The sequence below is a fragment of the Aedes albopictus genome, chromosome 3 (genome assembly GCF_035046485.1).
Source record: "Aedes albopictus strain Foshan chromosome 3, AalbF5, whole genome shotgun sequence".
Taxonomy (NCBI): domain Eukaryota; kingdom Metazoa; phylum Arthropoda; class Insecta; order Diptera; family Culicidae; genus Aedes; species Aedes albopictus.
In genome coordinates, this window is record NC_085138.1 from 59,303,907 (window position 1) to 59,328,356 (window position 24,450).

The 24,450-nt window shown below is 39.4% G+C and overlaps 2 protein-coding genes across 2 annotated transcripts in view; both read left to right on the forward strand.

Annotated features, from left to right (window-relative positions):
• Positions 1 to 24,450, forward strand: part of LOC134290206 (myb-like protein X) — a 704,426-nt gene that overhangs the window by 661,678 nt on the left and 18,298 nt on the right. The gene's annotated exons all lie outside the window — the stretch shown is intronic.
• Positions 13,305 to 24,433, forward strand: LOC134291616 (uncharacterized). The gene is made up of 2 exons (XM_062859591.1): positions 13,305 to 18,236; positions 19,281 to 24,433. Exons 1-2 carry the CDS (start codon positions 17,838 to 17,840, stop codon positions 20,349 to 20,351), a joined length of 1,470 nt encoding a protein of 489 aa, XP_062715575.1. The 5' UTR covers positions 13,305 to 17,837; the 3' UTR covers positions 20,352 to 24,433.

Below are 24,450 nucleotides of genomic sequence, written 5' to 3' on the forward strand. Positions count from 1 at the left end.
GATGACGACCACTCCTGATAGTGGTACGTTATCCAGACAAAGCTAAACAAGAATGGGGAATATGTCACAATAGATCAAAACAATGGTTGCAGTGATGATAATACCCAACACGCACACGGAATAAAAAAAATACCTATAGGAAATTTTTCCAGGGATGTTTTAAGGATGTTCCTTTAGAGAATCCTTTAGGAATTCTTTCAAAAAAATGTCAAGAAACTCCTTTGGAAATTCTCCCGCAAACTCCCTAATGGTTTCCTCCAACGATAGTTCTTGGACTTGTCATAGGATTCCTTCAGGAACTTCACCAAGGATATCTGCAAAAATTTCGCTTGAATGTTTTCCAAAAAGATGCCAAAAACTTCCAGGGACTCCTCCGGAAATCCCTCCAGCCTTTTCTTCAGCAGTTTGCTCAAAGATTGCATCAGGCATTCTTACAATAAGTCCGCCGGAGACTCTTCCCAGCAACACATATGTCTAAGAAGAGACACGTTAGCGTAGGGATTGATTGCGCAGAAGTCACGGTATCTGACTTTTCAATTCTAAAAGCGCTTTCAGATATTTCTCTAGGGAATCCCTCCGAAATTCACCCAGGGAAGACTCTTTTGGAATTCTCCCAGGGTTTCCTCCCAAAATATTCCTAGGAAATGCACCAAAAATTACTCCAGGATTTCTTTTTCCTTTTTTTTCTTTTTTTCCTGGGAACTTCTAGGAAACGCCCTTGACCCCAACACAAATGTCCAGAAACAGGACCAGTTCTAGCTAAGTTTCTTAATTAAAGCCCAGACATAATTTATGCAGGAATTTCTTTTATACTATTTTCAATTTATGCGCCCCCAGCCTACGGCAAAAAATAGTGGTTCCAGTGTATTTGACGCTTCACATTGTAAGATAACTATGGGAGTTTTTCGGCATTCAGTCACGGTAAAGGCGTTGATAGTTTTATATCATAGCCAACGTTTCGATCGTAGGATTGGGATCTTTCTCAGGGCTCCAAAGTCAAGGATCGAAAAGTTGGCAATGATATTTAATTGTCATCACTTTTACCGTGACCGAAAGCCGAAAAATTCCCAAAGTTTTCAAAAATCCCAGTCCAATCATTCCAATATATTGTAAGAAATGGCACCCAAAGTGTTCACCATTTTGGCATAAACTATATCCTTTTTCTATTGAGTCGTTCTTTAGAAACTACTCTTGCAAAAACAAATGTGATTTAAAAATTTCAGACAGAATGAAGGGATGCAAAACAATTTGTTTAATCAGGCCATGACTTTTGTGTGAACTTTTGATCTGGACAAGGTACAATCATTGAATGAAATAATAATAATGTCATATATTCCAGGTCAATTATCTTGCCAACATTTTATGAACTTAAAAAACGACAAATTTTCACACAATTTGCAATCATTCTGTAAAAAAAACAAATTTACCTTGGCTATACGAATGTCTATGATTTTTTTTTGTTTCAGCATATGTGAAACGTATAAAGTACATATTTACTAAGCATTATTTTATATTCTATCGATAAAAATGCTATATTCAAAACTTATGTATTCGTTTTCATTCATTTTTTTTTATTAAAAAAATCCAGCCAATAAATCCAGTAACCGTACACATTATTTTTTGCTGCAATGCATTGATAATCCACTATGGGGCTGTTCATAAACCACGTAGGCCAAAATTTGGCGATTTCAGATCCCACCTCCCCCCCTCCCCCGTAGACTTTTGACCATTCAAAAATTTTTAAATTTGTATGGAGCGTAGACTTTGGCTAGGAGCAGGAGGTAGGAGTTCTTTTAAGGTTTTCTTCTCCTCTCTTCCTCCAGCAGTTTCTTCGGACATCTCTTTAGGGATTTCAACCGAAATTTTTTTTGAGATTCCATCAGAACTTGTTTCTGTGTTTTCTAAAGAAGTCCCTTTCGGGATTCCTCCAGGAGTTCCTTTTTGGATTTCATCAGGAATTCAATCTGATATTCATTCCAAGTCTCAGCAGGAAATCCCTCCCTCCAGGAGTTGCTTCTGGAATTCCTCCAGAATTCCTTTTTTTTGGATTCCTTCAGAAATTCCTTCCTGGAATCTTTTGGGATTCCTCGAGGACTTCCTTCTAGGATTTATCCAGGATTTTTGTTTCCCGGGAATCCTCCATTCACTCCATCCAGGATTCCTCGAGGATCTATTAGAGTTCTGAGAAGAATCCCTTTACGGATCTCTCCCATAGTTCCTACAGGAATTCCTCCAGAATTTTCTTTCTTAGATTTCATCAGGAGTTATATCCAAATAATCTTCCGGGATTACCACAAAGTTAAATTCGGGATTCCTTAAGAAATTCCTTACGGAATTCTTTCAAATGCATCTTCCGTGTTTCATTTACAAATTAGTTCCTTCCGAGAATCAACAAATATCTCCCTCTGATATTCTTCCAGAAGTTTATTCAAGATTTCTCCGAAAGCTTCATCTAGAATTGCTCCAGGTACTCCTCACGGAAATTCTTTTGAAATTTCTCTATGACTTCCTTTTAAGATTCCTCCAGGAGATCCTTCTGAAATTCCTCTGGAAGTTCCTTCAGGGATTAAATCTGAGATTCCTCCAGATCCATTTGGAATGTTTTCGGAAGTTTTTTTTATTCCCAGTAGGAACTCGTGTGGAAATGTTTTCTTTCTCCTGTTGGGGAAACCTATAAAGAACACCATGAGAAATTCCTTACAAAGTTGCTAGAGGAGCTCCCTAAGAAATTGTTGGGGGAATTATTCGAGGAAGTTTTGTAGAAACTTTATAAGGAACTCCTGGAATAATGCCGTAATTCCAAAAACTTAGAAAAAAATCATTGCAGCCTTAGTGGCGCAAAATTGATCGTGAGAGGCATTTGGGCGAAATATATTTTTTTCTGAAAACAAAATACATTATTCTTTACGCAGGATTTCAAAACCACTTTCTCAGATACAGTTGTTGCGTCCGATAGCTGCATGTCTTATGAAATGAAGTAGGCATTTATTTCCATTTTTGGTATTTACATTAATGTAAATGGAAAAGAATTCATGCAATGTTTCTTTTTTTTTTATTTTCTAGATATAATGATACTTAATACAAGTAACATTTTTATTAATTACGAAATACTTTTTATAGTAGGCCTAGTAGAAAGCTACGTAGCATATCATAAACCCCTACCCCCTTTCTTCACAATTCGTCACAAAATCACAAACACCCCCCTCCCCTTCAAAAAGCTACGTCGTTTCTGGATGCCCCCTAAATTAGGTTTAAAGTTTTACAACAATTTTTCATCCCATACAAAATGTATGGAGTTTCATAATCAACTAAATTTTCTCCAAGTTATTGTATTTTTCCTAATCATCGTAAAAAATTCTTTGAAGCTAAAAGCTTGTTATCTGAAGTTTTTTTTATGCTCAACCCAAAATCGACTAAATGGTCACTGTTATTGTGCAGTGCGGAACCAGATTGGTCCAAAACACAGGGGAACCTATTAGATTTAGATGAAGAATGATATCTTACTTTTGGTCGTAGTGAATCCATTACTTGCGTAACAGAAATGGTCGATGTTATATTTAAATATTTCCACAAGCAAGTGATCAAAGTTCTTTCGAGATATTTAGAGGCCCAAAAAGCTTCTGCTTCGTTTGAAACTAAGATATCCAATACGGAATTTTATCTTCGAAGGTATGATCCATAATTTTTTAACGAGTCCATACGAACAGTTTAACAAAGACAATTTAACGCCCGTAAACAGTGGTTCTCATCGTAGCCAGACAGTACTCTTTTTGACAACGCAGGTTTCCATTCAGTATGCTATTTTTGTATAACATTTCCAATCAATTCCAAAGAAAGTATTTTTTTTTATACTTCAACGCCTTAAACCACCCATGATTTTTTACCCAGGTTCCAGTGTGTCCCATGAAAAAGCGACACCCCGCCACATACTAGACATAAATTATCGCATCTTCATTTATTTTCCTGCATGATCCACGAACGGTTTGCGGCAGTCATGCCCCAGTACTCCTTCCATCTTTTCACCCCCTAGGTGGAAAAGCCAGATAGAAATGGACCACGTGTAGTCGCCACAATTCACCATAGGGGAACACCTTGTGAGATACGATGTGACTGAAGCAGCTTCCAGCAACCATATCAAATCGTTCCTTACTACACGATTCAGCTGAAACAAAGTAGCTGCCATTGCTGTAGCTGCACCGCCAAACTTATTCCATCTTGCCTCGCAAGGCACCCAGCATCCATCCCGACCACGGCCCTCGTCGTTGATGTGTGACTTATTAGCACGTTTCGTCGTCTTGTCTTCCCGATGCAAAAATGACGGCAGCACCACCTGCTGCTAATGGCTCACGACGCCGACTCGACTCCTACTATCCAACCATTAGTCTTGGGCTTCAAGTTAGTTGACGTTGAAGGGTTGTCTTCCGGATGGTCCCCTTTTAAGAAGACATTGCATTGCATTGGCGGCACACGTGGCGTCGTCGACGACGGCAGGTGAAAATTTCTTCTTTCTAATTTGTAACATCTTCTCTCAACCATCATCATGACAAGGCGACACTTTTCAACCGACCGCCGAGGCAAGTGTGGAAATTCTTTCCGGTTGAATTTCCGCTCGGAGTAAGAAAACCGGAACAACACTCTGTGGCGGTGTAGTCAGGAGGACTACAGTAAGAAATAAAAGCGAAAATTTTGATTACAATCCAATTATGATTTTAAGACTGAAAATATCCATCGGCGTCTGAAAATCATTATATTTTATTCATATTTTTGATGAAGAACATAAAATGTGTTTAGAGTAGATTTGATCCCTGACGTACTGAACAAAGTTCGCGCGCGATCTCTCTCTAGGCTGTTATTCCCGATAAGAGTGAACCTTTTCAAATTTTGAGAAAATTTCTTGAAAAAACACATAAATTTCACAAAATTTTTCAATGTGCACACACCTGTACGTGGGAGGAAATATTTCCATCCATAAATTTTACTTACCTTCCACTGAGAGCGAGAGGATCAAGCCATGGCACCGAAGGAGATTTGCACACACTTAGGTGAGGTGGTGTGCCGTTCAACGTTTGTTCCCTCCATGGAACACCACATGTGACGTGACTTGGCAAACCGACAAAGTGGTTCATTTATTTCCGGTCTGGGGATTAGATGGCTGGTTTGCTGGCTTGGGGTGATGAAAAATGTTATTCCTGCTTCCGGCGAGAGGTTAAGTTGATTTAAGACAAATTTTTCAAATAAAATCAGTATTGTTGCAGAACCCTGCCCTTTGTACATTCGTATTACCATTCGTTTCCACAACGTTGACGATTTGTTCTATATCATATCATTACGAAAGAAGCACCACAATATCGAGGGAAAATTTCCTCGAGCACTGGATGGAACGACAACGATGAGAAACTGTTGACGAGTTTTCACAGCTTTTGTTTGCCGTACCGCTTTTCCGTTGCTTTGCTTTGGTGCGACAATGTATAACAATGTTTGATTACATTATACATTATTGTTGTCTACCTTCATGCATAGCGACGAAGCTCAACTTGTAGGGATGGAGTGAGGCGTTAATCAAGTTATTGTACACATTCCTCGTTTCTCTTATCGCTATATCGCTTTGGTGAGTGTCAAATGTCGTCGAAACTAATGCTGCTTAAAGTATGCAACTACAATATTGTGGGAAAAAAATCTAGTTTGAAAAACAGTTGTCTGTCAAAAATAGATGGAACTTCGAGATTATGTTTGCAAATCGATGAACAAAAAGCCAGTACCACACATATAAAACCATTAAAGGTCGAACTCGATTATCCGGGACTTCTGGATATTCTGGACTTTCTTCCGGAATTTCCATGCAGGAATCCTACTTGTGTGCCATCTGTGAGGAATTCCTTGATGGATTTCCTCTGAGATTTTCAGATTCAGATGTTCCTTTAAGAAGTTTAGTTGTTTAATCTGTTAGGAGTTAAGTCTTGGATCCAAGAATTCGTTCTAGGAATTTCTCCAAAAACTTCTGAAGGATTTCAGACGAAATCATAGATTCTCAGAAGAAATCCTTAAAAGATTCCTATCTATCCTGAAGGTACATGGAACTTTTGGAGAATTTCTTGAAAGAACTGCTGCAGAAACTTCTAAAACATCACCACATGGAACTCTTGGAGCATTATCAGAAGGAACTTCTGAAGGATTCCTAGACATAACTTCTGGAAGATTTCAACACCACCTGGGAACACCAGGTGCGCTCCCAGAAGGATTTTTTGCTAGATTTACAGAAAGATCTTATGGAGCGATTTCAGAGATAAACAATGATAGAATCCAGAAAAAAATCTTATAATACGCTATAATACGCTAAGGCCTGAGTGGCCTCTGCTGCACATAGTATACGTCTCCATTCTACTCGGCCCATGGCATTGTGTCTCCAGTTCCGCACTCGGCGAAGGGTCCACAGATCGTCCTCCACCTGATCGACCCATCTAGCTCGCTGCGCACCACGTCTTCTTGTGCCGGTCGGATGACTTTCGAGAACCATTTTAGTCGGGTTGCTATCCGACATCCTGATGACGTGACCTGCCCACCGTAGCCTACCGATTTTCGCGGTGTGGACGATGGTTGGTTCTCTCAGCAGCTGATGCAACTCGTGATTCATTCGCCTTCTCCAAGTCCCGTCTCGCAGATGGTACGCAACACCTTCCGTTCGAAAACTCCAAGGGCCCGTTGGTCCTCAGTACGTAGGGTCCATATTTCATGCCCATAGGGGACTACCAGTCTAATCAGCGTTTTGTAGATAGTTAACTTCGTGTTCCGGCGAACTTTATTCGATCGTAGAGTTCTGTGGAGTCCAAAGTAAGCACGATTTCCTGCTACAATGTGCCTCTGAATTTCTCTGCTGGTGTCGTTATCGGCAGTCACCAGTGAGCCCAAGTACACGAATTCTTCAACCGCCTCGATTTCATCACCGTTGATATAAATTCGGGGTGGTGGGCGCGGTGATTCCTCCCTGGAGCCCTTTGCCATCATGTACTTTGTCTTCGACACATTCATGACTAATCCGATTCGCCTGACTTCACTCTTTAGTCGGATGTACGCTTCCGCCATCGTCTTAAATTTACGAGCTATAATATCAATATCATCGGTGAAACCAAACAGCTGAACGGACTTCGTGAAAATTGTTCCACTCGTGTTTATCTCCGCTCTCCTTATTACACCCTCTAAGGCAATGTTGAACAGCAAGCATTAAAGATCATTACCTTGCCGTAGACCTCTGCGGGATTCGAAGGAACTCGAGAGTATCCCGGATACTCGAACTACGCACATCACTCGATCCATCGTCGCCTTGATCAATCGTATCAGTTTATCCGAGAATCCGTATTCGTGCATAATCTGCCATAACTGTTTTCTCGATCTATTGTATCATACGCCGATTTGAAATCGATGAACAAGTGATATGTGGGCACGTTGTTTTCGCGGCATTTCTGCAACACCTGGCGGATGACGAACATCTGGTCCGTTGTAGCGCGTTCACCCATAAATCCAGCCTGATATTGCCCCAGGAACTCTCTTGTAATAGACGGAGGCATAAAATTTGAGAGAGGATCTTGTAGGCAGCGCTCAGTAGTGTGATCGCGAGGTTGTTCTCGCAATCCAACTTGTCGCCCTTTGTGTAGATGGGACACACGATACCTTCCATCCATTCCTCCGGTAATACTTCTTCCTCCCAAATCTTGGTAATGACCCAGTGTAGTGCTCTCACCAGTGCTTCTCCACCGTAGTTTAGAAGCTCGCTGGTAGTTGATCTGTTCCAGCGGCTTTGTTGTTTTTCAACCGGTCAACCTCCTCCTAAATCTCTTGGAGGTCAGGATCCGGACGTATTTCGTCCTGTGCACACAAAATTCTTGGAAGTATTGAAAAAGTTCCAGTTTAAACTCCTGCTGCACAAAAACCAGAAAGAACTCATGCAGAATCCCACAAAGAATTCTTGGAGAATTTTTTGGGTGAGTCACAGAAGGATTTCCTGAAAAAAAAATACCGGAAGAAAGTTTTTTTTAAGATTCCTAGAAGGCACTTCTGATGAAATACTAAAAAAATGAACGAATCCCAGAAATAAATTCTGGGGCAGCCCCAGAAGAGACTCCTGGAGGAATTTCGGAAAACATTGAATAGGGATTTCCGAAAATTGGGTGAATTTCCGTAAGAAATTCTGAAGAATCGAAAAGAGTTCTGTAAGACTTTTGGAAAAAACATCTTAGTGAATCTCAAAAGCAACTCTTGGAGTAATTTCAAAAGTAATGTCTTGGTAACAACCCAGAATGGTTTTCGTAATGAATTCTGATTCCTTGTGGGATTCTTGAATAAATCTTGCAAGTTTCATGCATGAGGAATTTAAAACTCCTGAAAAAATACCAGCAGCTAGAAACTATTTCTTTAAAACAAATTCATGGAATCAAAGAGATAGCCCAAAGTGCCATGATTTCCTTAAGGAATTCCAGAGGAATATTCTTGGGGAAACCTTCAAAATGGTTTTGAAATGTATCAAGTGATTGCTTAGATTTTTTTTTGTAATCCTAAAAGTATCCCAGAAGAAACTTCAATGGGAATCTATAGGAATACATACCACATAATATACTCGTGAAGGAATGCCAACCATGGTTGGCACGAGTGAGAGCTCTCGACGCATACTGAATAAATACCGGCAACACATACGGTTTGGTGCCTAACTATGCAGAATGCAAGAGCAAGGCCTAAAGTACATAGGGTCAAATATTTGACATGGAAAGAACTCAGTAAACAACATCAGTTTGACACTAATTAAACTTCAATCGAATCAAACAAGATGTTTGAGCATCGGTTTCTGTGTACTTACAGCTTAAGTGGTACCGTAAACCGGGGTCAAATTGGTCTCCGGGTCGAAATTGATCAGACGTTTTTTAGTTAGATAAAGAATACTTTAAATGATTTTTTTCAAGTATCGTGATGTTGAAATCAGCTACTAAAAGATATTTGTGAGGAAACTATGTAAACTATGCTTTATCTAACGGATAATCGTCTGATCAATTTTGACCCGAAGATCAATTTGATCCCGGTTGGCGTACTATAAAAACAATTCTGTCTTGCTTGTATAATTGGGAGGGATAACCGCGAGTGTATTTAGAAATGGAATTGTGAAATAGGATTGTTCATAATGTGCGCTCGGAGTTTCGCTTTCTTTTCCGCAGAGTCGTAACCTGTTCTGTGGCTTAGTTGGTTGAAGCGCCGGTTCAACGAATACGGAGTTGTGGGTTCGAATCCCACCAGAACGTGATTGTTTTTCACAATTTCATCTCTCCATTTGCCAATCAATCATCAGTCTGTCTCTTCTAACTGTCAAGTTTTTCCCAGTTCTTCTAGGAATTTGTAATAGGGGAACTTTCATATTTTCACTGCCCATGATCGCAGAGTTGACGTAACCACCATTCACAATGTCCGCATTCACAAGCTAATATCTATCAAATGTAAATAATTGTAACCATTTCTAATCAATATTATCATCAACATTTATGTCACTTCGTAAAGTGGCTTATTGGTCGAGTCATGAAAATTTTTCACAACATTCAATAAATATTAATAAACTAGCTGTCCCGGTAAACTTCTTACTGCCTGCCTACTACGTTTTTGACATACAGTTCTGTTGACAAATGCCCGCAAAATCGAATTTCAAACTTTATCGTTCTTCCTGCTTTCCTGGCCGAATTTTGGACGACCCAATTTCCAACGTCACTGCCGTAAGTTTATATTCATTTTTTAGAAAATTTGGCAACTTTGGGTTAAGTTTACAAACAAAATTTTATGAAAAAGTTTCTTTTAAATCATGTTTAAAATTTCTTTGACTTATTATCTTTTGAATGAGACCTAGGGTTTTGAAATCGGACGCCGCAAATTGGCGAAGATATGGGCCTAAAAAAATGGCATGATTTTGAGGGGGTGACCCAAAACTTTTGATCGGGAGTGTATGCCGACGAGTCGTCAAGTGGCTTTCCGGGTTTGGGTAGTAGAACCAATCTTTGCCTTTTGTACCTCTCCGGAAATTCGCGTCTGTCTAGGCACATCTGCATAGCGATTCTGAACATGTCAGGGCTAGCCTTGATGGCCGTCTTGATGGCTACTGTCAGGATACCGTCCGGATCTGGACTCCATGGTCTTATATCGTGGCGCAAGAACAACGTTTCCACGATTTGTGCAAGTGCTCATGGTATGCTATGCCATTCATATAAGTATTTAGACAAAGTAAAAGCCTGACGAGGAAAAAAATGTTGGTCCCTCCCTTTAATGCAATAGTCAGCGTAACGTATGTCGCCCTTTGCCCCATAATAGAATCACTATAATATATCATCCACTCCCGAAAAACCCTTACAAGTTCATTGTTCGAGTGGATTTGCAAACAAAAGAAACTTTTATTCCATTACCTCACCACCTGTTCCACCAGGTTTCCACAAAGTTCTATTCTCGTTCGACTCCAGACCATTCATTCCGGGAATAAATTTTAGAACGCATAATAGAACCCGGATTGAATGACTAGCTCTTTCCCAAATTGCAACTTTTTCCCGAAGCAATTCCACTCACGTCATATGAGGAGCTGCTACACGTATTTTTCTTCATTTCCGAGCTGAGGGGTGGGCGAGTGGGCGAAAACCTGGTGGCTGGAGGTGGATGAGAATAGCTTGCATAATGCTATTATCCTTACTCCGCCGCACCACCACCATGTCGGAGGGAGCACTTCAGCAGACGGACGATGGCGATGGAGTGCGACAGCAGTAGAAACTAATACAACATTATGGGTATTCCAGACCACTTTTCCCCCTTCTCCGTACCGGGGAAAAGTCCGACATAAGTAGCTAGCACACGGTGAAAACAAGGAAAGCGTGTGTACACGTAAATAGATTTTCACTTGACGTAATCTTCTTACCCCACGTCTCTGCTCACTGCGTTTCCACCAACCATCCCGCGAGAACGGGAACCTCGTCGCGAAGTAGAAGTATCTAACGTCGGTTTACGTCACGACACACCACCGTTGCCAAACAAGGTGAACGGGAATGCACTCCTCCCTATCAGGGAAGAAAATGGAAAACGATGTCATCGGCGAAGGAAAGGAAGATAAGGAAGCCACCGTAATGCTGTTACCACTCCACCACCGGGGAGAGTGTTGTGTCCCAAAAGTTGCACTCACACGTGTCCTTTCGCTGGATCGAGGGGGATTGGTTCCGGTATATCTACGAGAACTGCATGCATGATGGCGGAGTGAAAAGTGGAACTATCTAGAGAGGAACAATGTTTGTTTCTGCACTTTCCAGACACTTCATCAACTATTTACGTTGGGGTGTTGTAAGAAGCTAATGATGGTATCATTTTGAAGCGATAGCTGCTGAGATGAGTGGCTTAGCTAGAATCAGTCCTCAGGCTGATTACAAATACTTTTCTAAGCAGTTCGTTCGTTGAACAACTCAGTCTTGAACTCGTTTGAGCTACATAACCTAAATATCATGTAGCCAGGTAGTTTGCACGCTGAAGCGATTACATCAAATATCAACAGATTCGCAGATGATTATGACTATGACAAATATCCATGTTGACTACGCTTGTCGTTGATGGCGGCGGGAAGGCCCTCCAAACTCAATGCTAATAGCTTTAGATGTACTCGACTTGCGATGAGTCGTGCTTACTCATCATCTTCATTACTCTACGCGGCACTCGTCATCGCACCTTTTGGCGCATCCCATCCATATGAATATAATATAATAGCTTCTCTCACAAACAAATGCTGCGCGGCCTCTAACGACGACCGACAACCAACGAAGCTGATGATGATGATCATAATGCGCTGATGGTGACGATGTTCACCATGACAGCATCAGGCCAGTGGTAGTTTGAGCATAAAATACCGTAGAAAAGAGTAACATTGGTACGTATGAATAAAAAGTAGCGAACTTTACTACATACTTGTAGACTACAAGCTGTATTATCTTCTCAGTAGTGAAGTCTACAGAGTTTACTACATCATGCAAAAAAAAAAATATGCTTGTACCTTTTGAAGCCGGATTTTTTCCAGGCCTTATTACACCAAAACCTCTTTTTATGCATGCTATTTTTATGCACTTTTTTTCATGCTCTGCATAAAAAGAGGAAAAGCTACTCTGAACCAATACTGTGCATAAGAATATTTAATAATGATAGCAAAGCAACTATTGCACCGGCGGCCAGGGGGTGTTTATTAGAGTGGGTCATCGTTTATATGGAAAAATGAAAAATTCAATGGTATCCCATCAGATCAAAACTTTTTTGATCCCATTTCAGGACCCAAATAAGTGTGCAAAATTTGGGAACGATCGGTTATGTCTACGTTTTGCGCATCGCGTTTAAAGTTTCTATGAGATTTTACATGGAAAAACACACTTTTTTGCATTTCTCTCATAACAAGCTCGAATTTTTCTAAAACCGTGTAACCGATAAAGTGAAAACATAGCCTAGGGTGTCCTGAAAAACTTTGTCGACGACCGCGAAGTGATCTGATGCTTATGAAAAAAGATATAGCGTTGGCATTGCTTGGCGAAACAGCATGATTTTGTTGCTATTGTTATTCCTTTACATGTTAAAACATAATCAAAACACATGCATGCGATTCGTTGGTTATAACTATTTTCACAAGCATCGGATCGCTTTGCGGTCTTCAACAAAGTTTTTCAGAACATCCTAGGCTATCGTTTTACAGTATCGGCTAAAAACGTTCAGACAAACTTTTTCAACTTATGGCTAAAATGCCAAAAAGTATGTTTTCCCATACAAAATCCCATACAATTTTCAATTGCAATGCGCAAAGTGTAGACGCAACCGATCGTGCTCAAATTTTGCACAGATACTCAGGACCCGAAACGGAACTAAAAAAGCTTTGATCTGCGAAAACGGTTCCGATGACCCACACTAGTGTTTATAGAAGAGAGCAAAAAAAAAATGTTACAGGGGGTCCCAGGGGGGTTCAGCGGGATACCAGGATATCTCAGAAGTTTTCGGGGGTCTGAGGGGGTTTCGGAGCCTCTCAGGTGCGTTTCATGGGGACCGCATGGGTTTATGGGGGATTTGAGAGGCATTTTTCAGCGAGATTCAGAGAGGCCTTACGGATAAGTTTTCAGAGCTCTCGGAGCCTCACAGGTGCGTTACATGGGGACCGAATGGGTTTATGGGGGATTTGAGAGGCATTTCAGAAAGTTTTAGAGCATTTTCAGTGGGATTCAGAGGCGTTGCCACGGTGCTCCCCAGACCGTTATTATAAAAAAAAATTCTCCATGCAATCGGTGCCCACCATTCGTTTTCTATGACTATCCTGCATGTCTGGGCAAAATTTGGAAAAAATCGTAGGGCCCATTTTCGAGTTACGCCCTTTTTAAGGGCGTAAACCCCAATATTCAAAGAAAAAATCAAAATATTTAGTACTCAATTATTTTTGAATGATTTTGATGAAATATTTTCATGAAAAATTGTATTGCATTGAGTAATAGATTTGTTTAGCATAGTTTTTTTTCAAACAATTGAAGAAAATATGACGCTTTTGTGAGTTGATATAAATAAAAGTGTATTTATATGAAAATATTTGTAACTTCTCTGGTTGAAGTACGCTAAGGAGAACGTGAATGTATATAAACAAAAAATAAATGAAGTAAATGAAGAGGAAGCTCATAAAAAGAGAAACCTAGCATAACATGTGAAAAAGGCCTGAGTGCCTTTTGTAAACAAACATGATTTGATCGCTGTAGGGCCCAACTATATCCACCCACGAATATCCGCACCCTTACCGATAGCCTCAAAATTGCTTTATCTGATAAGGGTGTTGGTGTGCGTGGGTGTATCGAGATGGGGCTACAGCGATCGAAACATGTTTGTTTGCAAAAAAAACACTTAAGCTCTTTTCACATGTTATGCTAACGATATTATGTGTGTTTGAATAAATGGAAAAGAGTTTGAATTGTTTTAAGCCCTTTACATAGTTCTTTTATTTGCACAAGAAAAAAAAACAATCAATTCTGTATGAAATCATGAACACAAATATGTGATGATTTAGAAATTTTGAAGGGCAATTACATTTAACCAGATATGTATTGTATTTGAAAACGTAATATTTTGAATAAGAATGTAATCTATATATATAAAAATGAGTTTGAAGTTCCTTTGAGGCAACAAAACTCAAGAATGGATGAACCGATCAGCATGACTCTTGCACTGTTCGGTTCGTATTCGTGGTGGCTGTGTTTATATGTACAAAAAGTTACGAAAATCTACTAAAACAGTATGAAAATTGAAAAATCGCTTATTTATTATGAGCTGGGAAGAAAATCAACACGATCGATATGAAACCAATCTAGAGTGCGGTGCTAAAATGAGCTCAAACGCTGTCAAACCACCGCAAGCTTGGCAAGGCAAAGTGTGGTTGACACGGCCACCGATTGATTCCGTTTTTTTTGTTATCATTCGTGCGTACTCCTTACCAAAAAAAAAAAAAAAATAATAAATATAAGAAACTAAACAGCGTTTCAAATCCCTTGTTTAGAGTACAATGAAAAAGAGAGCATTAAGAGAACTGATACCTTACGTAGATTATCGACAGCGCCTAAGTTGCAATGAGCCGCGCAAATATATAGATATTTCTTTTAAAAAATGGGTTATAAACAGACTTGCTTCGGCATTAGCGTTTTCTAAGTCTTTTCATTTGCATCACATATCCACATAGTTTCTATAAAAGGAGGACAACACGCTGCCAGGAGGCGTTTGTGGTGTGATAATCATGTTTTCCAATAGTAAATTTAAACACATGTGTGTGGTCTTTATCACCGTAAAGCGGCTTTCAGTGTGGGTATTCTTATTTATAATACACTATTACATTCTTATTCAAAATATTACGTTTTCAAATACAATACATATCTGATTATATGTAATTGTCATTCAAAATTTATAAATCAACACATATTGGTGTTCATGATTTCATACACAATCGATTCGTTTTTATTCTTGTGCAAATAAAAGAATTATTGATTGATTTGTCTTTATTAAAGAGACTTTCAGCCCTTGGCTGGTTCGTCTCTATCCTAAACATAAAAGAATTATGTAAAGGGCTTAAAACAATTCAATTTCTTCTTCCATTCATTCAAACACACATAATATCATTTCTAGCATAACATGTGAAAAGGACCTAAGTGCTTTTTGCAAACACACATGTTTTGATCGCTGTAGCCCCCATCTCGATACACCCACGCACACCAACACCCTTTTCAGATAGAGAAATCTTCGGGCTATCGGTTAATGATGCGGATATTCGTTGGTGGATACAGTTGGGTCCTACAGTGATCGAAACATGTTTGTTTATAAAAGCACTCAGGCCTTTTTCACATGTTATGCTAGGTTTCTCTTTTTATGAGCTTTCCCTTCATTTACTTTATTTTTTTGTTTATATACATTCACGTTTTTTCTCAACGTATTTCAACCAGAGAAGTTACAAATATTTTCATATTTTATTCATTATTTCAACAAAAACTGTGCTAAACAAATCTAATACTCAATGCAATACAATTTTTCATGAAAATATTTCATCAAAATCATTTAAAAATTGTTGAGTACTGAATTTTTCGATTTTTCTTTGAATATTGGGCTTTACGCCCTTTAAAAAGGCGTAACTCAAAAATGGGCCCTACGATTTTTTCCAAATTTTGCCCAGACATGCAGGATAGTCATAGAAAACGAATGGTGGGCACCGATTGGATGGAGAATTTTTTTTTATAATAACGGTCTGGGGAGCACCGTGGTTGCGAAAGCGTTACGAAGCAGTTTTCGAAGGTTTCGGAGCTTCTCAGGAGCGTTACATAGAGTCCAACCCCTCGGGGGATTTTAGATGCATTTCAGGAAGTTAGGTGGGATTCATGTGCGTTACATGGGGTCCAAAGGGGTCTCAGAGGGATCTTGCAGGCATTGAAGTTGATGAATTTTCAGAAGATTTTGAAAGTCCTTATCACATATCTTTTGAAACGCCCTTTTGGAACGCTTAACTCTCCTTTGACATTAGGATCAGTTTTGACCCAAACCGTACACTACCTCAGCGAGCTGTTTCCAACGTGATGCAATAGGAAGGGTATTTAATCCCTTGGATTTAAAGATGTTCTTGATACGTTTCCCTAAAATGGCTCGAAACTCCCCTGAAACCTCCGTAATCCAATTGAAACGCCCTTAAAATCATCATAATCAATTTGAAATTTCTCGGAAACCCTTTGGATGCCTTTGATAGGGCCCATAAACCCCCTGAAATGCACCTGAAAGCCCCTTGAAACGCCCCTAAAATTCTATTCAACGCCCCTAAAACCTCTAGACACGCCTTTAAAAGGTTCCTGAAACACCCCGAAACTCTCTTAGATTACTCTGAAATGACTGCAGTATCTTGATACGCCCTTCAAAGGCTCCTGAAATCCCTTCAATTGGCCTTAAAGCCCCTTGAAATGTTCCTGAAATCCCCGTTAAAATGCCAAAAAATCTTGACAGATAGCCCTTAAAAGGCTCCTCAAATTCTCTGCAATAACTCCTTAAACACCCCTTGGAACCCCCTTTTTTAGGGTTCTCTGAGAATTTTCTGGAAAAACCCTTAGCCCCAACCCAAATGCCCAGGAGCAAGATCTGTTCGCGCAAACTATAATCCCGCATTGAAACCCAAACTTAATGTATGCATAAATCTACCTTTTTCTATGCCTCTTTTAATTTATGCACATTTTCAATTTATGCAGTCCCATGTGCATAAACAGAGGTTCCAGTGTAAAGAGTTTTTTCTACGTATTTCTGTGGTTCTAGTGCTCAACAGCATAGAAAGGGTAGAACATTATATTATACAGATTTTTTTCTGGATATCCTAGATCATCCAAACTGTTCCTGAGTTCAGATCTTGACGTCTACGGGCGTAACGGTAACTTCTTTCATTATAGAAAGCTACGATTTGTATTCTATCATGTTTAGTAAGTCTTCTGAAAAGGAGCGTATCTTGACTATCACGCCGAAGACCTGGGATCGAATCCCACTCCCGAAAAACTCACAAAAATGTGAGTTCTTTCTTCGGAAGGCACGTACAGTGTGGGATCCGACATGAACTAGCCTAGGGCTAAAAATCTCGTTAACCTTCCGTAACTCGCGCGGTTGGCCACCACCGTCAGCACCACGCTAATGCAAATGCTAATGCTTGCTTTTTGATTATACAAAGCTACGTTTAGTATTCTAGCATATCCAGTAAATTTTCTGAAAGTTCAATATACAGTATCAGAACAGTCGGATCCTAGGTCATCCAAACTATTCTTGAGTAAAGATCTTAAAGTCTACGGGTGTAACGATAACTTCATGCCCAGTAGGTTTCCTGATTTGATTTCTTGTTTGATATGATTTCTGGTTGATCTGGAATATCTCAAAACTATCTTGGAATGACACATGAAATGCCAAAGGGATTACAGATTACAGTTGGACGTGTAATGTTATAGTTCATTGTGAGAATAACTACTGTTACTGTCAAGGGCAAAGCAGTGAAAGGATGTCCACAAGGAGGCGTTTTATCGCCACTTCTCTGGTCTCTTGTGGTGGATGAACTACTAACAAGTTTAGAATCACAAGGATTTGAAGTAATTGGGTTTGCCGACGACACTGTCATTATAGTCAGGGGAAAATATGACAGTGTGATCGCGAGCAGAATGCAAACAGCTTTGAACCACACGATTAAATGGTGTATGTCTGAAGGTTTGGACATCAACCCTCATAAAACAAACATCATTCCGTTTACTAAACGAAAAAAATTCAACATTTAAGGGACTTTAATGACACTTTCATCAGAAGTAAAATACTTGGGAGTTATTTTGGATAGTAAATTAAACTGGAATTCACACTTAAATTATGCCATAGACAAAGCAACAAATACACTGTGGATAAGTAAAAGAACCTTTGGTAATAAATGGGGACTGCGACCAGCTATGATCCATTGGATTTACACGGCTATCGTAAGACCCAGAATTACATATGCTTCATTGGTGTGGTGGCCAAAAACTAAGGAAAAATGTGCGATTAAAAAACTGGGAAAAATACAAAGACTCGCTGCTGTATCAACAACAGGTGCAATGCGTAGCACTCCCACAAACGCATTAGATGCTATGCTAAATATTCTCCCGTTACATCAATATGTCCAGCTGGAAGCCGAAAAAGCCGCAATACGGCTTAAGGTGAAGGTTGCTCGAGATCATAATAATAAGCTTGGCTCCCGCTCTAATAACCCTCTCAACCACCCACTCAAAACAAACAAATCAGACGGCGCACAGTGTAGTGTGACTTGGTCAAATAAATTAACAAAAACGTTCCAAAATGAGCTGTATTAAAATAGCAGTTGTACCTTTGAATTTTGGCACACATATGATTTATTGCATATGCCAACCAACACAATTTGTTCTTATAAAATATTTTTAAATTTATTTAAATCCCTGCTTTGCCCAATATTTTTACCAATTATCCCATTGTGCACCACTTTATTTACGTTTTTGTTGACAACTCTCTCCTCTCTTCTCTCGTACTTTTTCTCTCTGACCGTAGAAAACTACCGTGTTATGGGTTAACATTAATTGATGTAATTTCAACTCATAAACAGCGAACGATTGTCCTGTTATCTATTGAAATCACATTGGCAGTATGATATTTAAAATAGTTAAAAATATTAACAAAATAACAGCCTTGTTTCGTGATAAACATGAACTGCGGTTTAATCAATTTCACCGTACGTTGAACAATACCACTCAGTTTAACGGTACGCTTTTCCGTTTTAGCGAACCGCGATGTAAATTGATCTGGGTTTTCGGCCACAAAAGTGGAAAACGCGTAAGTTTTTCGCGATAAACGGTAGGTCAGGCGAAAGTGCGGACAATTTCACGTAATCGATCAACTTTTTACAGTGCTGTGTTGTGTAGAAGACTGTTAAAAAGTGATTTGAAAATAAGGGTGACGCGCTTGTCGAAGAAAAAAAAGTGTGTGCTACATTTTGGCACGAAATTGTGAAAATATTGTGAAAATTGCAAAGCAGTACTTCCTGACGGATAAAAAATATAGTTGTCTACCACAAGTAGCAACCTGAGTGCAATTTGAGAAGGTTAGCAAGTATAATTTTGAGAAATTGTTCGCTAACTTCCGATGACTATGATGAGGGGAGGGAGGTATAAGGGAGAGAGTGGCGGCCATACTCGCTGCCATTTTGTAACCCCTGCAACTATGTCCTTAAGCGTACCAAGGTCTTATATGATGGTGACATCAAAGGACATTTGAGTGTTCTAAAAGAAATTCAAGTCAATCCATTAGCTACAGTCAATAATGACTGGATGGAAACGCAATTCAATTTCGAACGCATGTATAATGTTATAGAGCCGGATCGTACAGTTTGGGACGAAGGAGGACCGCTAATTCGTCCAGGATCAATCGTATTTTATACTGATGGATCGAAACAAAACGATCAAGTTGGAGCTGGAGTTACTGGCCCTGGTGTTAGTTTGTCAGTATCTATGGGTAGATGGCCAACCATCTTCCAAGCTGAAATACAAGCAATACTAGAATGCGCTACTATTTGCTTAAAAAGAAAATACAAACATTCAAACATATGCATTTTCTCGGATAGTCAGGCAGCTTTAGCAGCTTTAAAATCATACACATGTACTTCGAAGTTGGTATGGGAATGTGTCCTTTTGCTGCAACAATTGTCTGCTAACAATTCCATTAACATTTACTGGGTGCCTGGTCACCATGGAATAGATGGGAATGAAAAAGCAGATGAACTTGCAAGAATGGGATCATCTAAACCTCTACTAGAGCCAGAGCCTTTTTGTGGGACCTCTCCATGTTCCATAAAAATGGAGCTCAGGAACTGGGAAAAGGTCATGATGATAACCAACTGGAATAACACCCAAGGTGCACGACAATCCAAAAAGTTTATTACTCCAAATATTTCTGTTACACAAAAACTTCTTGCTCTGTCAAAGAAAGACCTGTGTACATACACAGGACTAATAACAGGCCACTGTTTAGTTAAATATCACCTAAGACTTATCAAAATAGTCGAAGAGGATGTTTGTCGTTTTTGCAATGAGGAAACTGAGACCTCTGAACATTTGCTATGTGATTGTATTGGGCTTTATACCACAAGGCTAAAATATTTTGACAAGGGATTTTTACAGCCCTCTGATATATGGTCGTTATCCCCTCGTAAGGTAATTCATTTTATACGATATATTATTCCCTGCTGGGAAAATACCGATAATCATGTGCAGAGGGTCACTACTCATAGTGACCTATCGCCTTGAGAAACGGTTAAACATTAAAGTGGGTGGTGTATCACAATAGATCAGAGAAGTGCTCGCAGTGATAAGTTACCCTACAAAAAAAAAAAAAAAAAAACTGTCAAGGGCTAAACTTCAAGACAATTTGGAAGACCCTTTATGCCCCAAGGGTTCATAATAATATATAATAGACTTTAGGTTGGTCCAGTAACCGCGATTGATTATGCAATGTTACTCTGCATATCAGAACTGGTTGTTGTTACGAGTGCAGATCTGAAGTTCTGAACTCCAAGATAGATTTCAAGAACTTCACGGATCCCAGCAGATATTTATGATGAAAACACATAAAATTGTTCTTGTAGATTTGAAGAACTTTATTATAAAACAGTTTGGACGACCCAGAATGTCCCAAAGGTTTATAATAATAATATCTTGCAGACTTTAGGTTTGTTCAGTACCTACCCGCAACGTTACTCAGTATGGTAGATATGGCTAATGTTACAAGTGTAGACTCGAGATTCTAAACTCCAAGGCAATTTGGGATACTTGGAATTCCCTATAGTATAGTGTATAAAAATGACATTGTAAATTTATAGAGCTTCACGAATCCCAGCAGATTATGTAATGCTTTTAGATTTGAAGGACTTTACTACAGAGCAGTTCGGAACACGTAGAACATCCCAGAACATGAAACAGCTTTTGATATTCTTGGGATATTTCTCAAAGCTTCACACAGGAATTCTCTTGGAATTCAACTTGAGATTTCACTCGGAGTTTCTCCCGGAATTTATTTTAGTTTTTCATAGCTTATCCTGGACTTTCTCTAAATATTTTTTCCGGGGTTCATTCAGCGTTCCTTTTGAAATTTCTACAGAAACTATTGTTAATATTTCTCTCGGAGTTCTTTCCATGATTTCTGAGGGTTTTCCAGGCATTTCCTCTAAGTTGTTTTCGAGGATTCTTGCTGTGATCGTCCTCAGATTTCTCTCAGGGATATCCTCCAGGATTACTCCCAGTGTTTTTTCCAGTATCCAGCCCGGGAGTCTTTTGGGTGTCTCTTTTGGGATTTTTAGCCAGGGGTTTCCACGAGTTTGTCTCGGAACACACTAGAAACTGGAACCTCTTTTTATGTCATGAACTGGGGGTACATAAATTGAAAATGTGCATGAATCAGAAAAGAGGAAATTCAGTCAGTACCTTTGATGAAAGAACATAGTTCTCACACTTGCCTCTGGGTGTGTGTGTTTGTGATCGTGCATTGGTCTTTCAGACCAAGAACCAGAAAATTGTAACAAAATATAACAAAACATAATTTGTATATCTCATTGTGGTCTATATGTTCAACATTGGTATTTTTAAATACTGTAACGCGATTATATCACATTTAGTTATAAATGTTGTTTAAGTTTTCAATTTCAATATAATTTAGTTTTGACTCTTCGACGTTTAGAAAATATTGATAATAAATAGTATCAAATTTTGATAGAAACTTGCTAAAATGCATATCACATTATGTTATAAGGACTGTTCATTAAAGAAAGTGGACACCTGTTTTTCAATAGAAAAAAAAATATTTTCGAACAAATTCATAACTTTATTTTTTTCTTATGACAATCAACATACATGTGACCGAATTCACGAGAGTTTGAACATTTACTTTGCATTTCTGAAGAACGCTCGGACTTTCCTTTTGATACATCCCATTAGATTCTGCACAACTTTCTCCGTAACCTTTCGTTGTGCCGCAGTCCAAATTTTCTTGAAGCAATCAACAGAGCTTGCTTCTCTTCCATCTTTCTTGAGATGCCGCCTAATTATTGTCCAATATATTTCCGCAGGACGCAGTTAATGGAAGTTTGGTGGATTTTGCCATTTTTCGAGGAAATCGACTTTTTCCGTCTTCAGCATCTCTAGTGTAGAAGAAGCTGTAATAAGCGGATGCCAGATCCGGCCAAAACAGTGGATAATCCGTATGTTTTCGGTAGATGGGCATAAGTCGTTTTTTGATGCATTCCTCTCTGTTATTTTCACCGTTAATTGTTCCCATTATTAAATATGAAGAACTCTTTGAGCCGCATGAACAATTGGCTTGCCACACCAAAAACTTTTGCCCATTTTTTCGGTTCTGATGTACCCTACATCATCTGGCACATCTGTCCCCTGCTCAGCGTTGAAAAATTGCGGTCATGGAAGTGTACTAATATGTCAATTCTCGAAACGACAACTTTTTGGAACACCATTTGTGCAGAATTAAAAGCTAGTCGCTAAGCTAATCCGACCCGTCGCTCGAAATTTCTAACTTTTTTCCGTTTTCTTTGAGTGTGCTGCCAAAGTGAACAATGGTTTTACACACTGAGCAAAAATTCACAATTTTTTGTTAAGTTTTAACTTTAAACTATTGGTGAACAGATGTCTACTTTCTTTAATGAACAGTCCTTAATTTTGATTCGATCATAACAAAATATGTTATTATCTTGATTAGACCAGTGTATGTCTTTTTGTCATTTAAACAGCATCTTGCATCTTGTTTACAACATAATAAGTTATTGAAACATATTATAACATCATAACAAAATATGATATTAACTATAATTCGGGCTTGAATTGAGATTTTAACAAGATCAAGGGGCGCTTCAGAGGTATTCAAGGGGATTTCAGGTGGTTTCAGGTATCTTAGATTTATTTTATAGGGTTTAAAGCTCTTTCAAAGGCGCTTCTACAAGGTTAAGGGGCGTTTCAAAGCGATTCAAGCCGTACCGGAACCCCCCTATAACGCTAAAACACCATTGGAACCGTCTACACTATATTAAATCTTCCAGCGATCCCCTTAAACCCCCAAAATGTCCCTGAATCTACCTGAGACTCCCCGAAACTGCTTTAACTCTCCATGGAACCCACTGTAGCTACTTGAAACGCTTCTGAAACTCCTCTTGAAATGCCCTGAAACCTTCAACAGCCCCCTGAAATCTCTTGAAGCCCCCTGTGATGTCACTGAGATCCCCAGAATCCTGCCTGAATTCCCTTGGGGAATCTCAAGGGGAAGCATATATTAAAATTTCTTAGAGATCCACTGAGACTCCTTGAAATTGCCTAGAAACCCCCTGAAATTTCCCAGCAACTCTCTTGAGAGTTCTCTGATTCCTCTTGAGAACCTCCTGAACCATCCGGAGACCATCTTAAACGCCATTCAGACTCCCTGAAATTCCCTGAATTCCCCTAAAACACACCTGAAAACCCTTGAGATCCCTCGAATCGCCCTTGGGATCTCCAGACCCTCTGCATCCGCCTGATAACCCATTAAACGCCCCTGAGATCCCCTGGAAAGCCCCCTGAAACCGTCTGGAACTCCTCGAAATGTCTCTATAATCTTCCTGGATGCTTTTGAAACCCTCGGAAACCCTCTGAAACCCTCTCAACGTTCCTGAAATTCACTTAAACGCCTTCAAAATTAAGTCTTGAATTGAATCGAGTGTATTGATGGTTTGTACCTTTCAATTTCACCAGTCAGTTATCCAGACTGATGAAGACAGCAAGTGGTATTCGAAATACGCGTTTCTGTCAAATACTAGATATGTCAATACAATTGGTTCAATTCCAGACTTCGGTTTGAAGGCATTTAAGGGAATTTCAGAGATGTTGAGAGAATTTCAGAGGTTTTTCGGGGATCTCAGAAGCATTCTGGTAGTTTTACAGGCATTTTGAGGAGTTCCAAAAGGATTTCAGGGGCGTTCTAGAGGATCGGCGGGAGAGAGTCTCTGCAACCCAATATTGTCCCCTCTTTAGACCCCTTTGGAATTTTTCAAACTTTTAAGAGACATTTTCGAAGGAACGTCGTTAGAAATCTGGCGAGACACTCTAAGATAACCCCGGAAAGGAAGTGCTACAGAAGTATCGCAACTTCTAGCAACATTTGTGGCATCGAAAAACACATTACCGGCAACCTGATATGGTGTTTTGTTTTGATGCTGCGTTCCATTTCACACCGTTCCATAAGCAGAATGACGTTTGAACTATTTTTAGATTGAACGGTGTGCAGATTAGAGGGGGTCAAACCAAAAAGTGTTCAGATTATATGCGGTCTAGCGAAGATGGGTAGACAATAGTAACCAAAGTTGTTTTTATT

Excerpts from the sequence above, each read along its gene's own strand:
- LOC134291616 (XM_062859591.1), top strand. The coding sequence starts at position 17,838 with ATGACACTTTCATCAGAAGTAAAATACTTGGGAGTTATTTTGGATAGT. Across the intron at positions 18,237-19,280 it reads AAGCCGCAATACGGCTTAAG|CGTACCAAGGTCTTATATGA; the intron begins GTGAAGGTTGCT and ends TATGTCCTTAAG.